General features: G+C 43.1%; 1 protein-coding gene across 3 annotated transcripts in view; it reads right to left on the bottom strand.

Annotated features, from left to right (window-relative positions):
* Positions 1-17,147, bottom strand: part of LOC147267412 (receptor-type tyrosine-protein phosphatase gamma-like) — a 508,446-nt gene that overhangs the window by 194,773 nt on the left and 296,526 nt on the right. For all 3 annotated transcript variants that reach the window (XM_086198300.1, XM_086198303.1, XM_086198302.1), the window contains exon 4: positions 5,434-5,582. In XM_086198300.1, the coding sequence (XP_086054426.1) occupies positions 5,434-5,582 (149 nt within the window). The remainder of the gene's footprint in view (positions 1-5,433; positions 5,583-17,147) is intronic.

The raw sequence follows: 17,147 nt of genomic DNA, 5'->3' as shown, positions 1-17,147 counted from the left end.
TAGTGTCCGTGTAGCTTTACATAAAATGACAAGAACGTGCCTCCTTGGGTTGCTGATGGACTGAAAGTCTTGGTTTTCTAAGCTCTATTCACTCTGGACTAATATTACCTGAGGATCTCGAGTGATTTGTGATGATTGCACAAGGTTCTTTGCATGATTCTCCCAATTATCTGGGTTTGTAATCCTTTGATAATCTTCTGTGTAAGTAATTCCATCCATCCATTTTTCTATACCACCAATCTGTTTAGGGTGCATGTGTGTGTGTGTGTGTGGGGGGGGGGGGGCTGGAGCCTATGCCAACTGACAATGGGCGAGAGGCAGACCCTGGACGGGTCACCAGTCCGTCACAAGGCCATCAGGAGCAATTAGGGGTTCAGTGTCTTGCTCAAGGACACTTGGACATGGTCACCAGGGGAAATTAGGATTGAACCAGCAACATTTCAGTGCTAGATGGCCACCTCTAAGCCATGCTGCCCCCCTGTAATTTGTGAGGTAAAAATTTTGCTACAAACTACCAACTGTATTTCGCCAAACTCAGAGGTCATGTGATCCTTTTAGCCTCAGGGGTTGGTCTGCCTGAGGCTGCTTTTGTCCCGCTGCACCGTGTGTGATCCACTTTTCAAATGTACTGATCCATTTCCTCCTGACCTGATTTTGTGATGGAACTTTGGTCACTGCTGTGTTTTTGTGGGACAGGAGCAGCTGCAGTGTTCTCCAGGGTTGAAATAGAAGAAATCTAAAGTGAGGATATAAAACACAGCATCATAGCCGTACCAGGGGATGATAGCCTGTGTGAAAGTGCTGCAGCAGGCCTTTCAGACCCCCATCACACGTGGAAATGACTCACGTATGAATCTGATCTTTGAATCATTGCGAGTCAGATTGTAGCATTTGATGATGAGGAAGCACACAGTACAAGCGGTAGCTATGGTTACGGCGTGCCCCTGAGATACATCATGGAGGATGAAGACTCAAACCAATAGACAGTCAGTAAGTCACCTGCCTATTATAGGCATCAACAATCATTGCTCAGTACTGATAAATCTATGAATTCATCCATCTGCCTCACACCCAAGAAATCCTTTTCCACAGTCATTTCACCCCAACTTTTGCCTGCCGAGCAGCTTCTTGTTGTTGCAGTAAGGTCAGTGTTACAGCTGTAAAAAACATCTATTGAAACATAACTGGTGACACATTTCACTGTGGTCTCAATGTCAGATGTACAGAAAAAAGCTTGTTGAAGATCAGGAGAAGAGCTGTGTCCTCCCCTGCTCCCCCTTCCTGATCGCGTTCTCTGTCTCAGGAAGGATGAATAAAATCCCCACGTCTTCAGCTCTCCACATGTGAAACACAGTTTTGTTCTGAATCGCCATAATCACAGCAAACTCTAAAAACGACAGAGCTGAATCCTGCAGCATTGTCTGTCAGATGAGTGCTGACACTGGTGTGTCAGGTGACCAGCTGTCAGCTCTCTTTTGATTTCTTATGTCACCATCTGCAACTTGTCCAGTTCGATCAACAGCCACTCTAGGCCTGATCCAGACTGGATCGAGGCCTGCAGATGAACAGCCAAGTCTGCAGGTACATATCTGGGAAATTAAGAGCTCAAATGATTTCCTCCATATTGATTGAGTCACTTGCAAGTACATCGACCATCCTCTTAAATGTGGGTCTCTTTTTAAAGTTCAAGTAAATAAACAGTCAAAAAAAAAATCCAAGAAGGGCATAAAGTCAAAAAGCATTGAGACCTGCAGTGTAAGTAGCCTCAAGTTTGTGTCGTTAAGGTAGTGTGATAGACAGAAAAAAATGCAGTCGTTGACTAAATATGTCCGTGTACTCAATTGTGTGAGGTTTTGAGCTAATTACATATTTTTTTATACATTTTTTTTTCTGTCTCACTGATGTACTTCAACAGGGCCGGAGCGAGACTCATTTTCAGCCCTGGAGTTTCATGCCTCAGACCGGCCCACTTGGAATTGTCCTGGCCCTCCCGATTAGCCACTCCGGGCCTGTACTAAAATATTTAAAACACAGAGATCTATGTAACATTATTTGTTTTTTTCAATCTTTGGGTGGAAAACATGTTTTTTGATAGTTTAATTATTGAAGAAAGGGATATTGTTCGTCCTCATTTTTGAAAAGTTACTCTTGCATCTGCTCATTCATCCACAGCCGTTATAAGAAGAGACTGTAGACTGAATGATCCGTCTGTTTCCCACACAAACACAGACTGACATGTGTAACTTTCTTGTTCATTTAACTATTCGAAACAGCGCTGATGAATTCCTGTTGTACTTGTGTTCGTGAGAGACCTTTCATGCAGTTTTTAAATTCCAGATACATGAATCTTAAAGTAAAAGTTAGTTTCGAGACGGAACACAGTTATTTACAATGGCTTTTATAAAAAAGTAAAGTTCGATAATGAGTGTATTTGCACACTCCAGGTCCACTAGAATGCTAACCAATGATAAAAGCAGCACAGAATCTTGTGTCCGTGGCGCTTCAGATCAGAAATATCAGTTTCAGCCAGAGCATTAGAGCACTCATCTCAGCTGAGCCACACCACCAATATTGAATCTAACCCAATGCAGCGGCGTATCCCTGGAGAAATAGCAGTGGAGAAGAGAAGCTCAGTCAATATGAGGAAACCGACTTTATTTTCACTGGAACTTCATAAAAGTGCAACATGGAAGTCTTCCTTGCAGACGACACGAGTGCTAAATCAATGAAGGTGGCATCTTATAAATCTGGCAATTTATAAACAACTGGCTTCATCATAAAATCAGAGAATTGATGCTTTTAGGGGAATTACTTAATTCTTCCATGATAAGAAATATTTCAAAACCCCAGTAGTGAGAACAAATGTATTCACGAGTAGTTCAGATCCAAATGCACCTTTATATCACTTTGTGTAAATGTTTGGGAGGGTGAAATGAGTTTGGAGGGAAGGAGAAGATTACAATATCAAGCTGAAGTGTCAGTGTGCTGATCTACGAAATGTCAAACAATACATATTCATCTGTTTGGCTGGCCACAGCACAGAGGCGGCGCTCTGAGCTGAGAGATGGCTGACATTTCAACATCTGACACACACACACACACACACACACACACACACACACACACACACACACACACAGATAAAAAGTCTCTAAATACACACCCGTTTGGAGGCTGTTTGGTGGAAGAAGCTGGACGCTGAGAAGTTTCTCTCTGTGCCAAAAACCAAGGCTGAGAGGTTTGGCCAGGTTTTTTATGTTTGTGTAATTGCCACAGTATTTCCTGGAAAGCAAGTGTTTGTGCTACAGCAGCAGTATGCTTTCCTAAAATGTAACCGTGGAAACTAAAGTGAGGATAAAGCAACTAACAGAACCATTCAAAGAAACTAGGATTAGAGACCAGTTCTGAGACCAGGGGACTCACAACATCAATGTGTCTTTAGCTGATGTCAGTTTCGGGACTACAAAGTAATTTTGTTCTTTTATTTTCTTCAATCTACGCTGTTTTACCCTTTATTTTTTGACTCTGTCACAGGGGTCCCAAGGTAGGGATCCGGGCGGGGGAGTGAGGTCGCAAGATAATTTCCAAAAATCCAGAAACATCTTAGAAATATTAAAGACCTTAATAATTTTTAAAGATAAATATTACTAAGGTCCTATAAAGCCCCTCAGTTCAATTTGTATCCTTTCCAGAAGATGCACTTTAGCCTTTGGCCTCTGCGAGGCGACAAATATACCTTTCTTGGGCGCATTCTTCAAAAGTCTACAGGAAAATACACACAGGGGTGAATGGCTTAAAAGTCTTGCCAGCGCCCAAAGGGCACGCGCCGCCGACGAAGTTTTACGGTTTTTATTCGGTTTTGGGTGATTTTTATTACAGTTTTCGGGTGTCTGTTCCCCACACAACTGCAGCCCCCATAGCCCCACCCTTCCTGCGCTACCCCTGGAAATGCTTTCAAAACTGCTTTTTACAGTAATTGCCCACTACAGTGCTAACAACAGGGAACAGGCAGACATGAAAAAACAGATCATCAATATCACTCAATGATTTCTTCTTCTTGCAGGTCCTCACTGGCAGACTCCACAAAGACAGTCTCTCCCTGGAACTCACTCTCATCAATGAGTGGCTCTGAGTCTGAATCTTCCATGGGTCTAATTTCGCTAACTTTTTCTCCTGCTTCTTCAACTCTGTCACATTTTCACTTAAACCTGTCACTTATTTTACGTTGCATTGTGCCAAAGCAGGTAGCCACCAGCCGAGTTCTTTGATTTTGCCCTCTGTTTTGTTTTCTTTCTCTTTTTTTCATTCCGTGAAAGCAGAAGGCGTGTGGTTTTAACCAATCAAAGCTAACAATGCTGGAAACATGACCCACGTGTCCGTCTCTCAGCGCAAGGCGCAGGCTGTGCAGGGGAAGTCCATTCATTGTGTATGTGGGCGCGCTGTGACGTCACATGAGCGCAAACCAAGCCCAGCAACTCGGTAGCGCTGCATGTGCTTGCGCCCCACCCGTCTGCCGCGTTCAGTGTGAAACCGCCTTCAGATGTCGTTTTCTTTGTTTAATATGGGATTTTGACAGCTCCCTTCTCCTCTTTTTTTTAACGGAACTCTGTTGCGGCCGCAAATATTTTACCGGAACTGCGTTCCGGCTCACTTTCACCCCTGAGTACACACAAATGTTCATGTCTCACGTGTCCATTTTTGAGTGTGTACAAAGACGGCTTTTGGAACATAACACAAATCTCATTAGTGCTTCTTACAGGAAAAATGCTCCACAATTGCACAGTGTAACTTCCCAGAGTGTCCTCAACATGTACGGTGTGTAGGTGCAAAGGAGGTTACCAAGTAATGTTCCTAAAATGTTCCCAGGAGACCATAACATGGAGTGAGCAAAAGGTTCCTGTTAATGTAATAAAACAGCAGAAGTTGCAGGGAGCCAAATGACACTAAAGGTTCCTGTAATGTCGCTAACAGCTCTGCAACTGTAGCGAAGGAGAAAAACTCCCCGAAGAAAATCCACCGAAACAAGTTTCCTCCTTAAGGAACTCCCCTATTACAACTACTGAGAACCTTCAGGGAACATTACAAGGTTAGAACAGGTGAAGCATAAAACTCGATGAAAATGTGTGTGTGTGTGTGTTCGTGTGTGTTCGTGTGTGTATGTGTGTGTTCTTGCTGCCTAGTTGACACAGTCAGCTAATGAGTGTTGCAGAAATAAGTCCTAAAAACCTGTGGGAGTCACTGTCCAATATTCGGTTCCCTCGTATCGGAGTCAATGAGTTTTGGGATAAACAGTGTCTGTGGTTGAGATATGGAAAGGTTTTGCTCTATGACACACTACAGTTGGGTAGAGTCACATGCTGCAGGATCAAACCTCAGAGAAACTGTCTCAGATATAGGATGATATTTATTCCTGAGTAAGAGGAGTGTGTTTACCTCCACAGGGTAGCGCCGGCCATTGATGCTGTGCTCAGAGCCCTCTGATCCGTTGCTGGGACCCCAATGAAACTCCACTTTTTCTGCTTTAAATCTTCCTGGCAAGCCTGCTCCACGAACAAAGTAGTCATCCTTTAACATGATGGCCACTGGAAGAAAGACAAGAGACAGACATCGTGAACAGGCCTCACTTACATCATAGACGCTTAACAGAGCTCCGATGCTGATGTGAAGACGTCTCGGTAACGTCTCAAACACACGTGGAGACAAAGACACACATGCTAAACATAGATATGTGTTTACCCTTTTAGTGGGAAAATGAGGGTTGCACATGAACACGTCCTTACCCACCAGCCTCAAAGGCGAGTTCTCAAGTGAGGCTCTGATTTAGTGAGCACAATCATTGCAAACTGCCCCTGCCAGGGAGCTTTTGTTATTCCATCACCTCCTGCTCCAATATAATGACTATTAAGAGGGGGACTTGTTTTCAGTCACAAATGTCTCTGAACGGATTTCTTTGTTCCATTAAATAATGCCAAACTAAAATATTCAAATCGTTCTTTCCATGTAAAGAAGAGGCTTTCGAATAAAAAGAAATTAGCTCGACAAAGACAGAAATGTTTCGAACAAAAACCATGAAGCAAATTAGTCAAATTTGTACATTTCATTGCAATTCCAGGCTTTTTTCAGTGACCTGGTCAGTTCAACTACTCTACTGGCTCTTCATTGAGTACCTTGATTAATTAATAAACAATCAAATTCTGCTTGCTTGTGATTACCGATCATCTTTTCCTGCTTTTTTGCATTCCCTCTCTATCCTCTAAGCCTCATGGCCCCGCCCCCTCACATGCTGCCACCCATCCTCCTGATTTGATCTGTTTACAATGAAAGCGTGTGTGTGTGTGTGTGTGTGTGTGTGTGTGTGGGGAGGGTGCTCTCAGATGTCATCTGACTCCTGTCAGTCACTTGAAAGAGTTCTTCTATGAACCACCCGATGACTCGGTCCTAAAGAACACACCACTATCTCTATAAATATGAAATTACATCCCAGCTGGATGAGCATCAGCCACGTGGTGCACACTCAAAAATACAGGTATCATATCAAGAGGGACCATATGACAGACGATTCTGGTCCCTTTAGAGCCTTTCTATTTGTCAGAATGTGCACATCTGGCCTCTCTTAGACTGACATTGTACTTCTGAGGAAACAAAATGTACATTGTTCAAAACTGCACCTGAAGGTACTGAACAGTCCTCGTTCCATAGCTCCATTTCTGAGCGTCAGCGCAAAATTACACAACAGAGTTTTAGAGACTGTCAGGGTTTATCCTAATAAAACACGTGGGTTTTTTTTTTGTTTTTTTTTGTTTTTTTACAAATAGCCCGCTAATAGAATTACATACATTTCAGGTGTGTTCTTTGCGTAGGAAAACAGAAACTAGTACGGCAGTTTGAAGTTGGAGCAGCACTACAGAACTGATGCAATCATTCCAGTGTTTATTCAAAGAACAGCTTCATTTTTAACCAACAAAAATGATGAAAGGAAATCAATTATACATGAGCCCGGCAACAGGCCTCCTCCCTCGTAGACAATCAGGAACAGAAATCATAGGTTGCTGATAGGATTTGAAAGGATTGGCTGTTGAAATATTCAGATTTTAACTTCAGGGGCTGAGCTTTAATTTACTGTTTGCTGTTGAAATAGTTAAATAATTAAACATTCTAAACCCGTTCTGTCTAACACGGCTTTGACTTGTTGTATGAATGGGTAAGGTGGGAGTAATGTCTACAGGGGCCTTCTCACACACCCACGCACACAAACACACACTCACAACCGTCCATTTCCTTCTCTCTGAATCAGTTGCTAGGTTCTGCACGTGTCATCGGGTGTGGTTAGTGCTCACAGTGTCCTGTGAGAGCCGGTAGTGAGGTCGCCCACGTTGGAGTGAGAGGAGAATCACATCCTGTCAATCACGAGAGCGGAGCAGCAGCAGCAGCAGCATATTGCGATTCCTTTTAGGAGCTTGATTACGTTACGCCATCCACCAGCCAGTAGCCATGGTTTTATTAAGCACCATACTATTGACAAGCTCTGATGTTCTTTTATCTCTACTTTGAACACTGGCGTAATAAATCATCACCCTGCAGCCCCTCCTCCTCCTCCCTCCCTCTATTTCAATAGCGATGTCTGTTTCATTGTCCTGTGTTCTGGTTCCTATATTATCTCAACCTGTGCAATGTTGCAAGTTTGATGTTGCTCACTCTGGCTTTGTATTCCTGATCTACGAACCTGTTTTCCAGAGCGTGTTCAGTAACACTGGACAGAACCATCAGCACGTTGTGTCTCAAGTCCTGGGGTGTGAAGGCGACTGATTACATGCGCACCCACTCACACGTTCAAGAAAACAGGGGACTGACCTGATTACTACATCAAGGCTTAGGTGTGATGACTCAACGTAAAATGTTTGCGACAAGTTAAATCTCTTAATTTCTCACACAGTTGCCATATTTGCTCTGATGTTAGGAAGGCAAATGGATGAATTCTGACTGTTTGATTGTACTTTTCCATTTCTTGCATGCACTGTGAGTCTCATTTACATCTACATCTACATTTTCACCGACAGCAAAGCAAACTGCAGTTCACCTGGTAACGGGCCTAGGACCACAGGGTGATAGGCTGGTCCGACAGTGGTTTGTGGGAGGTTTCACACCTATAATTTGGATTTGGAACCAAATGAGGTGTACGTGAAAGCACTGTTCTCAAAGTCCCTCACTGTCTACGTTCTACTATATATATATATATATATATATATATATATATATATATATATATATATATATATATATATATATATATATATATATATATATAATAAACAATAACCAGACTCCGTATCCCATCATGCATTACTTTGACTGACAGAAAACCAGCAGAGGGAGGAAGGAAGGCGGTTGCCCATTGTTTACACCGTATGAGTTTTTGATTTAATCAAAAATGAGATGAGCAAAACAGCAGAGCAGATGTTCTGGTCATTTTGGTAATGAAGTCCATTTGGACCGCTCCTGCTTTAGAGTTCGATGTTATCAATCAGCACTTTTTGGATCATTTTGAATCTTGTAACCTTTTTTTTTTTTTTAATTCATTTGTGGATTCAGTTAGATTTTTTGTGTTTTTTCATCAGCACATTTCCAATCAGCTAATCCGCTCCTTTGTGTTCTCCCACCTGTGTCTCTGTAATTATGTCTGTTGTACTCACTTGTGTATTTGCTGAGTCCACCTGCCTCCACGCAACAACCGTATCCATGCAGATGTAAACCATTATGAGTCTGCTATCTGATCAATGTACAAACTAAAATACAGAACTCCTAAAACTGTAATGAAGATGAAATTTCTTTGTGCGGCAAAAACGGGAGCTCTACCGTGAGCCCTGAAACTAAATCTTGAAGTAAAGTCCATTACAGTGGGGCCGCCGGAGCTCACTTCCCATCTACGCGCAACAAATCACTGTGGAGGAAGCGAGGGAGCAGAACTCTGCTGTTAGCCCAACAATGTGGGAGAATTAGCTGTGTATCGGTCCAAACTCCCACACAGACCTGGAAGGAAGAGCTGCGTCTCATTAAAATTAAACAGCCGGCCATTAAGAAGGACTAAATCATAGAGTAAAGCCATAAGAGTGCCAGAGCTGCTGTCACATTTTGAGCCAGGTGACCTTTGAATCAAATTGACAAAATGTTGGCGGAGAGCTTCAGGAATGCACAAACATTTAGATTTAGATGAGTAAGATCAGAACTTTGATAAATAAAATAGGAAAATAAACATGAACAACCTTACAACAATTCCAACTAGATGAAAAAAACAACAGCGACAACCCTGCATTAACAGTAATCTTCATGCTACAGATTTGTGATAATGATGCATTTATGCCCCATTAGGTTTCTCTGAACAACCTTTGCAGTGCATTATGGGTAATTACAGTTCACAGAGGAGCCAGAGTTGATTGGTTGGGCTTAATCTTTTTAAAAGAGAATTCAATTCAAACCAAACTACAATTGGTGGCATGAACTTCTCATCTCTCGTTACAGTGTGTGTTACAGTGTGTGTGATATACAGTGGTGTGTGATTCAGTGTGTGTTACAGTGTGTGATTCAGTGTGTGTGATTCAGTGTGTGATTCAGTGTGTGTGATTCAGTGTGTCTTACAGTGTGTGTGATTCAGTGTGTGTTGCAGTGTGTGTGATTCAGTGAGTGTGAGGAGCACAGAGCCTGATACGGGAGCAGATTTCTCTTCCGTTCCACTCCTGTGAGGAAATATAAACATTGGATCAGTGGGAATCCTGACCAAATACCGGACTGGTACAGCTCAATGATGACATAATCATGGTCAGGCTCAGAGCAATTTTAGTGCAGGGGAGTGTGTGTGTGTGTGTGTGTGTGTGTGTGTGTGTGTGTGTGTGTGTGAGTGACCAAGTGTGAGTGTCTTCTACAACTTCACTATTTGCTTCGGCCATGCTGCCTTTTAACTGCCGTGCTGTGATGTAACTCCTCCCACCAGCTCAGTGATTACATCATCCATCCATCCATCCATCCATTCGTCCATCCATCCATCCATCTGTCTGTCCGTCCATCCATCCATCCATTTTCGACCGCTTATCCCGTTAAGGGTCATGGGGGGGTGGGTGGTGGAGTCTATCCCAGCAGCCTTCAGGGGAGAAGCAGGGTTCACCCTGGACAGGTCACCAGTCCATGGCAGGGCCAACACATATAGACAGACAACAATGGCTCTCCCAAAAAGATCCCGTGCTTGAGCCGGGACTTTAACCTGGAACCTCCTTGCTGTGAGCCACTGCACCACCGTGCCGCCCGTCATTAGATCATCTATGAGCGATCTGTATTGATCATAACTGGACGATCTGAAAGTAGAACTGGTTGATTAACTGGAAAACAAAGCATGATCAAATAACCCAAGATAAGAAATACATTGTTTTGAATTTAGAATTTTGCAGTGTTCAAGTTGCCATGCACACTGTTCTATGACGAACTGTTCCTCTCATATTTTTGTGTAGTGTAAATTATAAAGTATTTGGGGAAAATTAACTTGTACTGATGAACGCTTGCAAAAAAAAGAGACTTACAGCTGCAGTTTGAAAAGAATTACTTACCCTAAAATCAATTTAAAAGCAGACATAAGAACTTAGTTAAATGTGGAAATAGAAAGGCCATGCTAAGTCTTCCCATTCGCTACCATTCAGGGCACCAAGCTAACTAGCGGTTGGCTGTGGGACTCTGCTTTGTACAGCACACAGAGGAGTGAAGTAGGTTGGAAGTGCAGTAGAGACATGAAGAGGATGGGATTTCCTACACAAGCATTGTTGCTTGCAGGATAAAGTAATGCAGTTTTACCCTCAACTATAATTGTTTTCAATCACTTTCAGCATGAAGCAGGATCGTCTAAGTCTCGATGAGTGACTAGTTTACAGGCTGACCCCTGAGTCCAGCTCGTCTGAAGCACTGCCTTCCAATCGTTTCTGATCACTCGCTGTCCCTTTTTGTGTCAACCAGGACTCCTCCTTTCTTCGTTACTACCTCAGATATGATCGATTGTCTGTATTCACATCATGCCTCCGGATCTTTATTTTCCATTTAAAGGAGCTACAAATCATCTTCAGAGCAGACTGGTTGTTAAAAGGATCGTTGAGTACTTGAAGTACTTGAATAATTTGTGTTGTATGTCAGAACAGGAGAGACTGCGCAACTGAAACAATGTCAGCTATTTCTCTGGAAAAGGCAAAGAGCATTTCATGTCATTTAAATTAGAAACTGTGCTTTTATAAGGCTACAAGCTCTTTCTCTTCCCACTGGTATCACACCGTTGATTCCGCATTCAAGGTCAAGACATTTAAGTTCATCCAAGAGGAAAACTTAAGTGACGTTTCTGATTTTTTTCCCCCCTGAAAGGCTGGGGGCTGGGGGGGCGGGGGGGGGGGGGGGGGGCGGTTATCCAGCCTGCTTTCCAGCTCCATCATCACCTTCAGCAGCGTCTCCACATGGTGATCCCTCCACAGATAAAATGCTCATCTGTCGTTTAGAAACGGTGCAGAATCTATGCATATTTCATGCGGAAGACGTGAGGACATTTGTCTTGTTAGCCATGCATTATGTAGCGGGAGCGGCACGCCATTTTGTTTCGCAGCTGTTGTTTGTGTTAGCATTTTTACAGATCTCTCAACATGCTGCGGCATCCCAAATCCATTTAAGTCGTGCTCTGCTGTGTTTCTTACTTTGCAGGTGGCCGCCGTCATCATTTTTCTCTGCGAGCTGCCTCGGTGGCCCGAGGCGCATTGTTTTAGTTTCTAATGGCCCGAGATGCTTTGCATCAGAAACGTCAGGGAAATTTCATCTTAACTGCTATGATGAGCTCTCGTTCTGTCGCTGGCTCTGAGCGCACCGCGAGGGCCGGGTGGCGTAAGCGCTGCTGACGGTCTCTGTGAAGGTCAGCTGGCCGGTCCATTCCCACAGGGATGACAGCACAGAGTGTGTCCGCTTCGCCTGATTGAGCTCCCCGCGTTCAGACAAACAGATGTCTCACACCTTAGTGACACGCCGCCACCTGCTTATGATGCAGTCACTGGGAGGTTGAGTCACTCTCTGTCACCTTAATCAGTCAGTTGGAATTGGAACAGAAATGGGTACAGCAGCGAGACTGCTGAGGGAATTCACAAACACATTGTTCCTCATGCAGCTACTCTGTCCTCTCTGTCTGTGCTCACACAGATATTACAACTATTACAAGAACAAGTTCATTAGCACATTTGGCATATTTTCCAAGACTACAATATGTTCTTCATTAGTTTCCATTAAACTGACTTTTTAACCTTGCATATCTGTGGCACTGCATTAAACAAATCAGCAACTGGATGCAACACTTTCTCTAACTAAATGGATACAACTGTCTTTGGAGAACATAAAGAGAGACAGAGTGTGCTGACTTCCTGGATCTGATGGGCTGAGTCAGAGACCTTGGTTTTATCCTGGACAGCCACACCAACACTGTCAGTTTACCACCAACTGAAGCATGTGAACAATAATGTTCAACCAAGACCTTGTGAGGCTAATCTGTGACTTTATGTCCAGGTGCTCAGATTACTGCACTTTTCTGTTTACACAGCGCTGTTGTTGCTCGAAATATGACAGCACTTTATTACACTGCTTGTTAACTTCTTACATCATCAAAGATGGGCAGTAAAACAGTATAAATACTTCATTCAGGTATCTGTAATTGACTGGATATTTTTCAGACGACTTTTTACTCCCTTAATTTGAACACAGTATCTGTACTTTCTACTCATATATATCTAAAAAAGGCTTGTTACTTTAGTTTGGACTGGAAAAAATGTAATACTCCCTGCATGCTTCTGCTGCTAAGCGGATCATATGTGATTATTTTCAGTTTTATTTTTTTCTTATTTGTGTTTCTATGCTTTTGAGTACCTTCTTCATCCAGTACTATTTTATTTTTACTTGAGTAAATAGGTTGAATCCTCTACTGTAGACCAGTTTTTATTAGTTCAGTACGCATACTTCTACTTGAGAAATGAGTACATGTACTTTTATCTACCTCTATCTTCTGGTTTCTTAAAATCACATCAAAACCTTGCTGCTACATCCACAGGGAGTGCGCTTTGACCTTAGGACATGGGGTCTAGAGTGAGAACAAAGCTTGGACCCAGAATAACCTCCCAGGTAACGTTAAACAAGCCCAGACTCTGACCACCAGTCAACGTTAAAAGCTGTCCTGCTTCCCACTGCTAGCTCTACCCTGTTATAGCCCTCATTAGATGAGATGGGTTCTTTTAGTCTTGTCGCTTGATGTGTCTTGTTGCAGGATTTCACACACACACACACACACACACACACACACACACACACACAAACACACAAACACACAAAGATATACTGAACAAATACAAACAGAGTGTATGACCTAGAATGGTCTGGAAGAATCTATTATATTTGGGTCAGATCTCTTAAATGGTTGATTTTCTATAAGTGTGAACTTTTGAACCTCTTCAGTTTGAAAGCTCACTGCTGCTGCTGCTGCTGCGCTGAAATACCTGCAGTCACATTTTCCATTCAAGTTTCTGGACTTTGATCTTTCCCGGCTGGACTGTAGAACTTGCTGAAAATGTTTAGCTTGGGAGATTTGTTCCTCTTAAATTGAAGGGTTTTACACTTTTTTTCATCACTATGATATGACCAGAGGGTGAGAGTGCTTTCACAACCTAGTAGGTTATATGGCTGTACCGTGAATGAAAATGTGGTCAATTCGCCCCTGGTGCGGTCAATTTGTCCATCATGTGAATTCCTGGATATTGAATGTTACACTATCTTGTTCTGATTCCAGTTTGAGTTGAATTGGAAGTCCCTTTTATCTTAAGCCTACTTGAACATTTGCTTTTGGAAGCTTTCAGAGCGGTGAGAGCTCACCAGCTCTCACTACCTGAAGGTATGGCTAACAAGCCTCGCAGCCAACTTGGAGATCAGTTTCAGTTCTCTCAGTCGCTCTTTGAGCCTGTGAAGCACCGCGTCAATACGATTCTCCTCCATGTTCTGTCTTCACTTGCTACGTCATCAGTGACGTCAGGGAAATGCTGAGTGTCGATAGGCTTCCATGGCATTTCCTCACAAAGACTTGCCCCAAAAGTTCAATATTTTCACCTCACGCGATGGACATTCAGGTCATATGAAACGTCAAACATGATCTTTGGCATCGTTGCATTAGCCTACTTAAATGTAGAATCTGCTGAATTACATTTGGTGTGTACGTGACTTCAGAATCGCAAGAGCAAGCTGGTTTCTTTTTTCACACCACGAGTCACCAGGGTTGTAATGAATATAACCTGCTTGTTCTCACATTGTTTAATAGAGGATTTTTTTTTTGTTGATCGCTGGCACAGCGCAGTAGAGGGATGTCAGGCTACGTGCGGACAAAAACAGAAGGTCGCGGATGTTTACAGGTTTTTAGCCTGTTAAAATGGGGCTGAAGTCTAATTTAGAGGCTTCGAACTGCAGGGAAACACACCTCATGTCATGTGTATGTGGTCATTAGCAGGGACTGATGAAAAACTCAGGTTAACAGACTGAATACAACACAAACGATGGGTCGTGTTCCCCACTGTCGTGATAAAAAAAATAGATCATCAGTAGAAAGAGAGTAGCGCCCACCCTTTTACATTTCTGTCTTTCACGTGCTTTATATTTCGAGTGGTGAAAAACATTTTAAAAAATGAACGCGAGCTTTGAGGAACGCTCAGAAATGACTCGAAAGCCACATTAGACTAGCAGTAGCAAACTCTTCAGTCTGGCTCATTCTATTAATTCCTTCATATCAAGGGACCAAATAAACATTGCAGTCTCTTGGGGCAAATTTCCAGGGCTTTACACGTAAAAGCTTTTGCTTAAAAGGCAGCAGAATCTGGTCAGTTGTGATGAAGGAGTGTGTGTGTGTGTGTGTGTGTGTGTGTGTGTGTGGGAGAGTTACCATGCTCAGCAAGAGGTCCTGTAACTTTAGCGCTCTGGAATACAAGACGAGTGAGTCAACCTTGTCGGCGTGTGTGACCTCAGGGTGCTGCTGTAGTACAGTCGTCTATATCACAGATTCATGTGTTAGAGCTGTGTATTTCTGACTGACTCACAGCACCGAGGGATTTAATAGCTGTTTTTCTGCAGCTGAATCCTTCACACTCACTTTCAGCTCAACTGCAAATCAGCTCTCTGACATCATTTGACTTGAACCCCAGGAACTGGTGAACAGCTGCAGGAGCCGTATTTAAAATTTCTCTCACCGCTTCCTCTGTGTAACTGTTGTGAAAACCATTTGACATTTGCCTGGGTACATAATTGTGTAATTAATACTCTGTCTGCTATGACAAATTGCACTGTTCCATGTGAGGCCTGAAGCAGGAGACACTGTAGGTTATTCTCCATGATTTGTAGCAACTCATGGTGAGGAAATCAACGCATCTCAAACCAGGTGTCATCATGACGTGACGTCATCGTGCTGCTCTGCACCCCAGATGCATGGACTGTCAACGCTTGGCATTTATCTCCTTGGGACTTGGCGAGACCAGTCGCACTCCTGACCCCTGCCCCTGCCCTCTCAACCTCCCTTGGGGTGGCAGCGCCGACCTTGAAGTCTGGCTGCAGGCCTCACTCTCACTTGCCTCCATTGGAACAACGGACTGTTCAAGTTTAGCGCACATACACAACAAATGTGTATGTGCTGTTGTTAATTCTGAAGTGTAGCATTACTACGATCAACCTGTAATAATTGTGACTGTTTGTGAGAGCTGCATCAGGCATTTGAGTGTGGAAGTGGATTTTCCCCTTGGGGATTAATAAAGTGTCTATCTATCCATCTATCTTGTGAAGAGAGGACGTGACATTTGGTAGCTGACAACGCTGAAAGCACAGATGCTGACTAAGACTATGTGGGTAATGTTAAACAGAACACAAAAATATCTCTACACGTAATAAAATGAACACGGAATAGAATAAATGGATACAATGAATTAAAAGAAGACCAGGTGTGGACCAAAACCAGTAAAAATTAAGAATGAAAAAATGGGACAGAAAAAAAAAATCGGATCAATACGACATTTGATTTACAAAAAAAACCAAAACAACAAACTATCGTAATGTTTCAAAGACCCACAATTGGAAAATAAATAATAGCATGCAAGTAAAAGAAGAAGTTACTGGAATAAAATGCAACAAAACAAGATAATAATTAAGACAAGTGAACCAGACGAGGGAAACATTGTTCTAAATTGCAAAAGTGAATTTATGGCATTCCAAGCACGGCCTTCTTTTCCATATATAGACAGGATCACATTATTACTGCTTTTTCTGCTCAGAATTGTTGACATTACGTGTTTGGCTGCTCCTAAAACACTGACATGATACAGTATGTATCAGTGGTTTCGTGTGTGATGCCATCTTATTTTTCTGATGGGTGGGCGGGTCGGTCCCTGTCTCCCTGACCTGACTCATTTCCTACTGTGATAATCACCTGATCATCCATGATGACACCATGACAGACAGACGTGTGGCGTTGCCAGTACCCAGACAGGCGCACGGCTGTAGGGAAATCAAAGATCCTGGGATGCAGTTGCTTACAGGTTGCAAGCACGAGAAAGAAGAGGTACTTTTCATCTTCCACTTGTTAAAAATAAACTGCTCTCCTTGTCTTTGCTGGAGTGTGTTTTTGAGCCAGTAAACCTTTGCTGTGTGTTAAATCTAGTCTGTCTTCAGATGATTTTTTTTTTTTTAACCAATTGAACATGAGGGTGCAGCCACAGGGCCCTATGGTGTGTTTGCTGTTAAGCGGGAATAAAGACGGACAGGAGCAGGAGTGATGTGAGCAGGGAAAGGGCCACAGGTTAGACTGAGTCAGAGGCAGAGTGAGACCTCAACAAATCAACAAGCAGAGAGCTGCTCCAGCAGCGATGAGTCGGCTGTTGAGGACACTGAACAGGCTGGTGGGCAGCCCTCGAAGACTATGAACATTTTTAACTTTCAACAGATTATTTTTAAGCCTGGTTACATCAGTGTCCTTCTCTCACTCCCTACCACAGCAAACGCACGTGCTCTGCTGCAGCCAGGCACATCCAGGTCTACCACAGGAGGTGGACGTGCTCAGTTTTGAGCAGACAGGC

Source organism: Aulostomus chinensis, chromosome 3 (genome assembly GCF_037954235.1).
Source record: "Aulostomus chinensis isolate RoL2024-O1b breed Wild chromosome 3, RoL_Achi_v1.0, whole genome shotgun sequence".
Lineage (NCBI taxonomy): Eukaryota > Metazoa > Chordata > Actinopteri > Syngnathiformes > Aulostomidae > Aulostomus > Aulostomus chinensis.
This window is presented reverse-complemented; position numbering and strand designations above follow the sequence as displayed.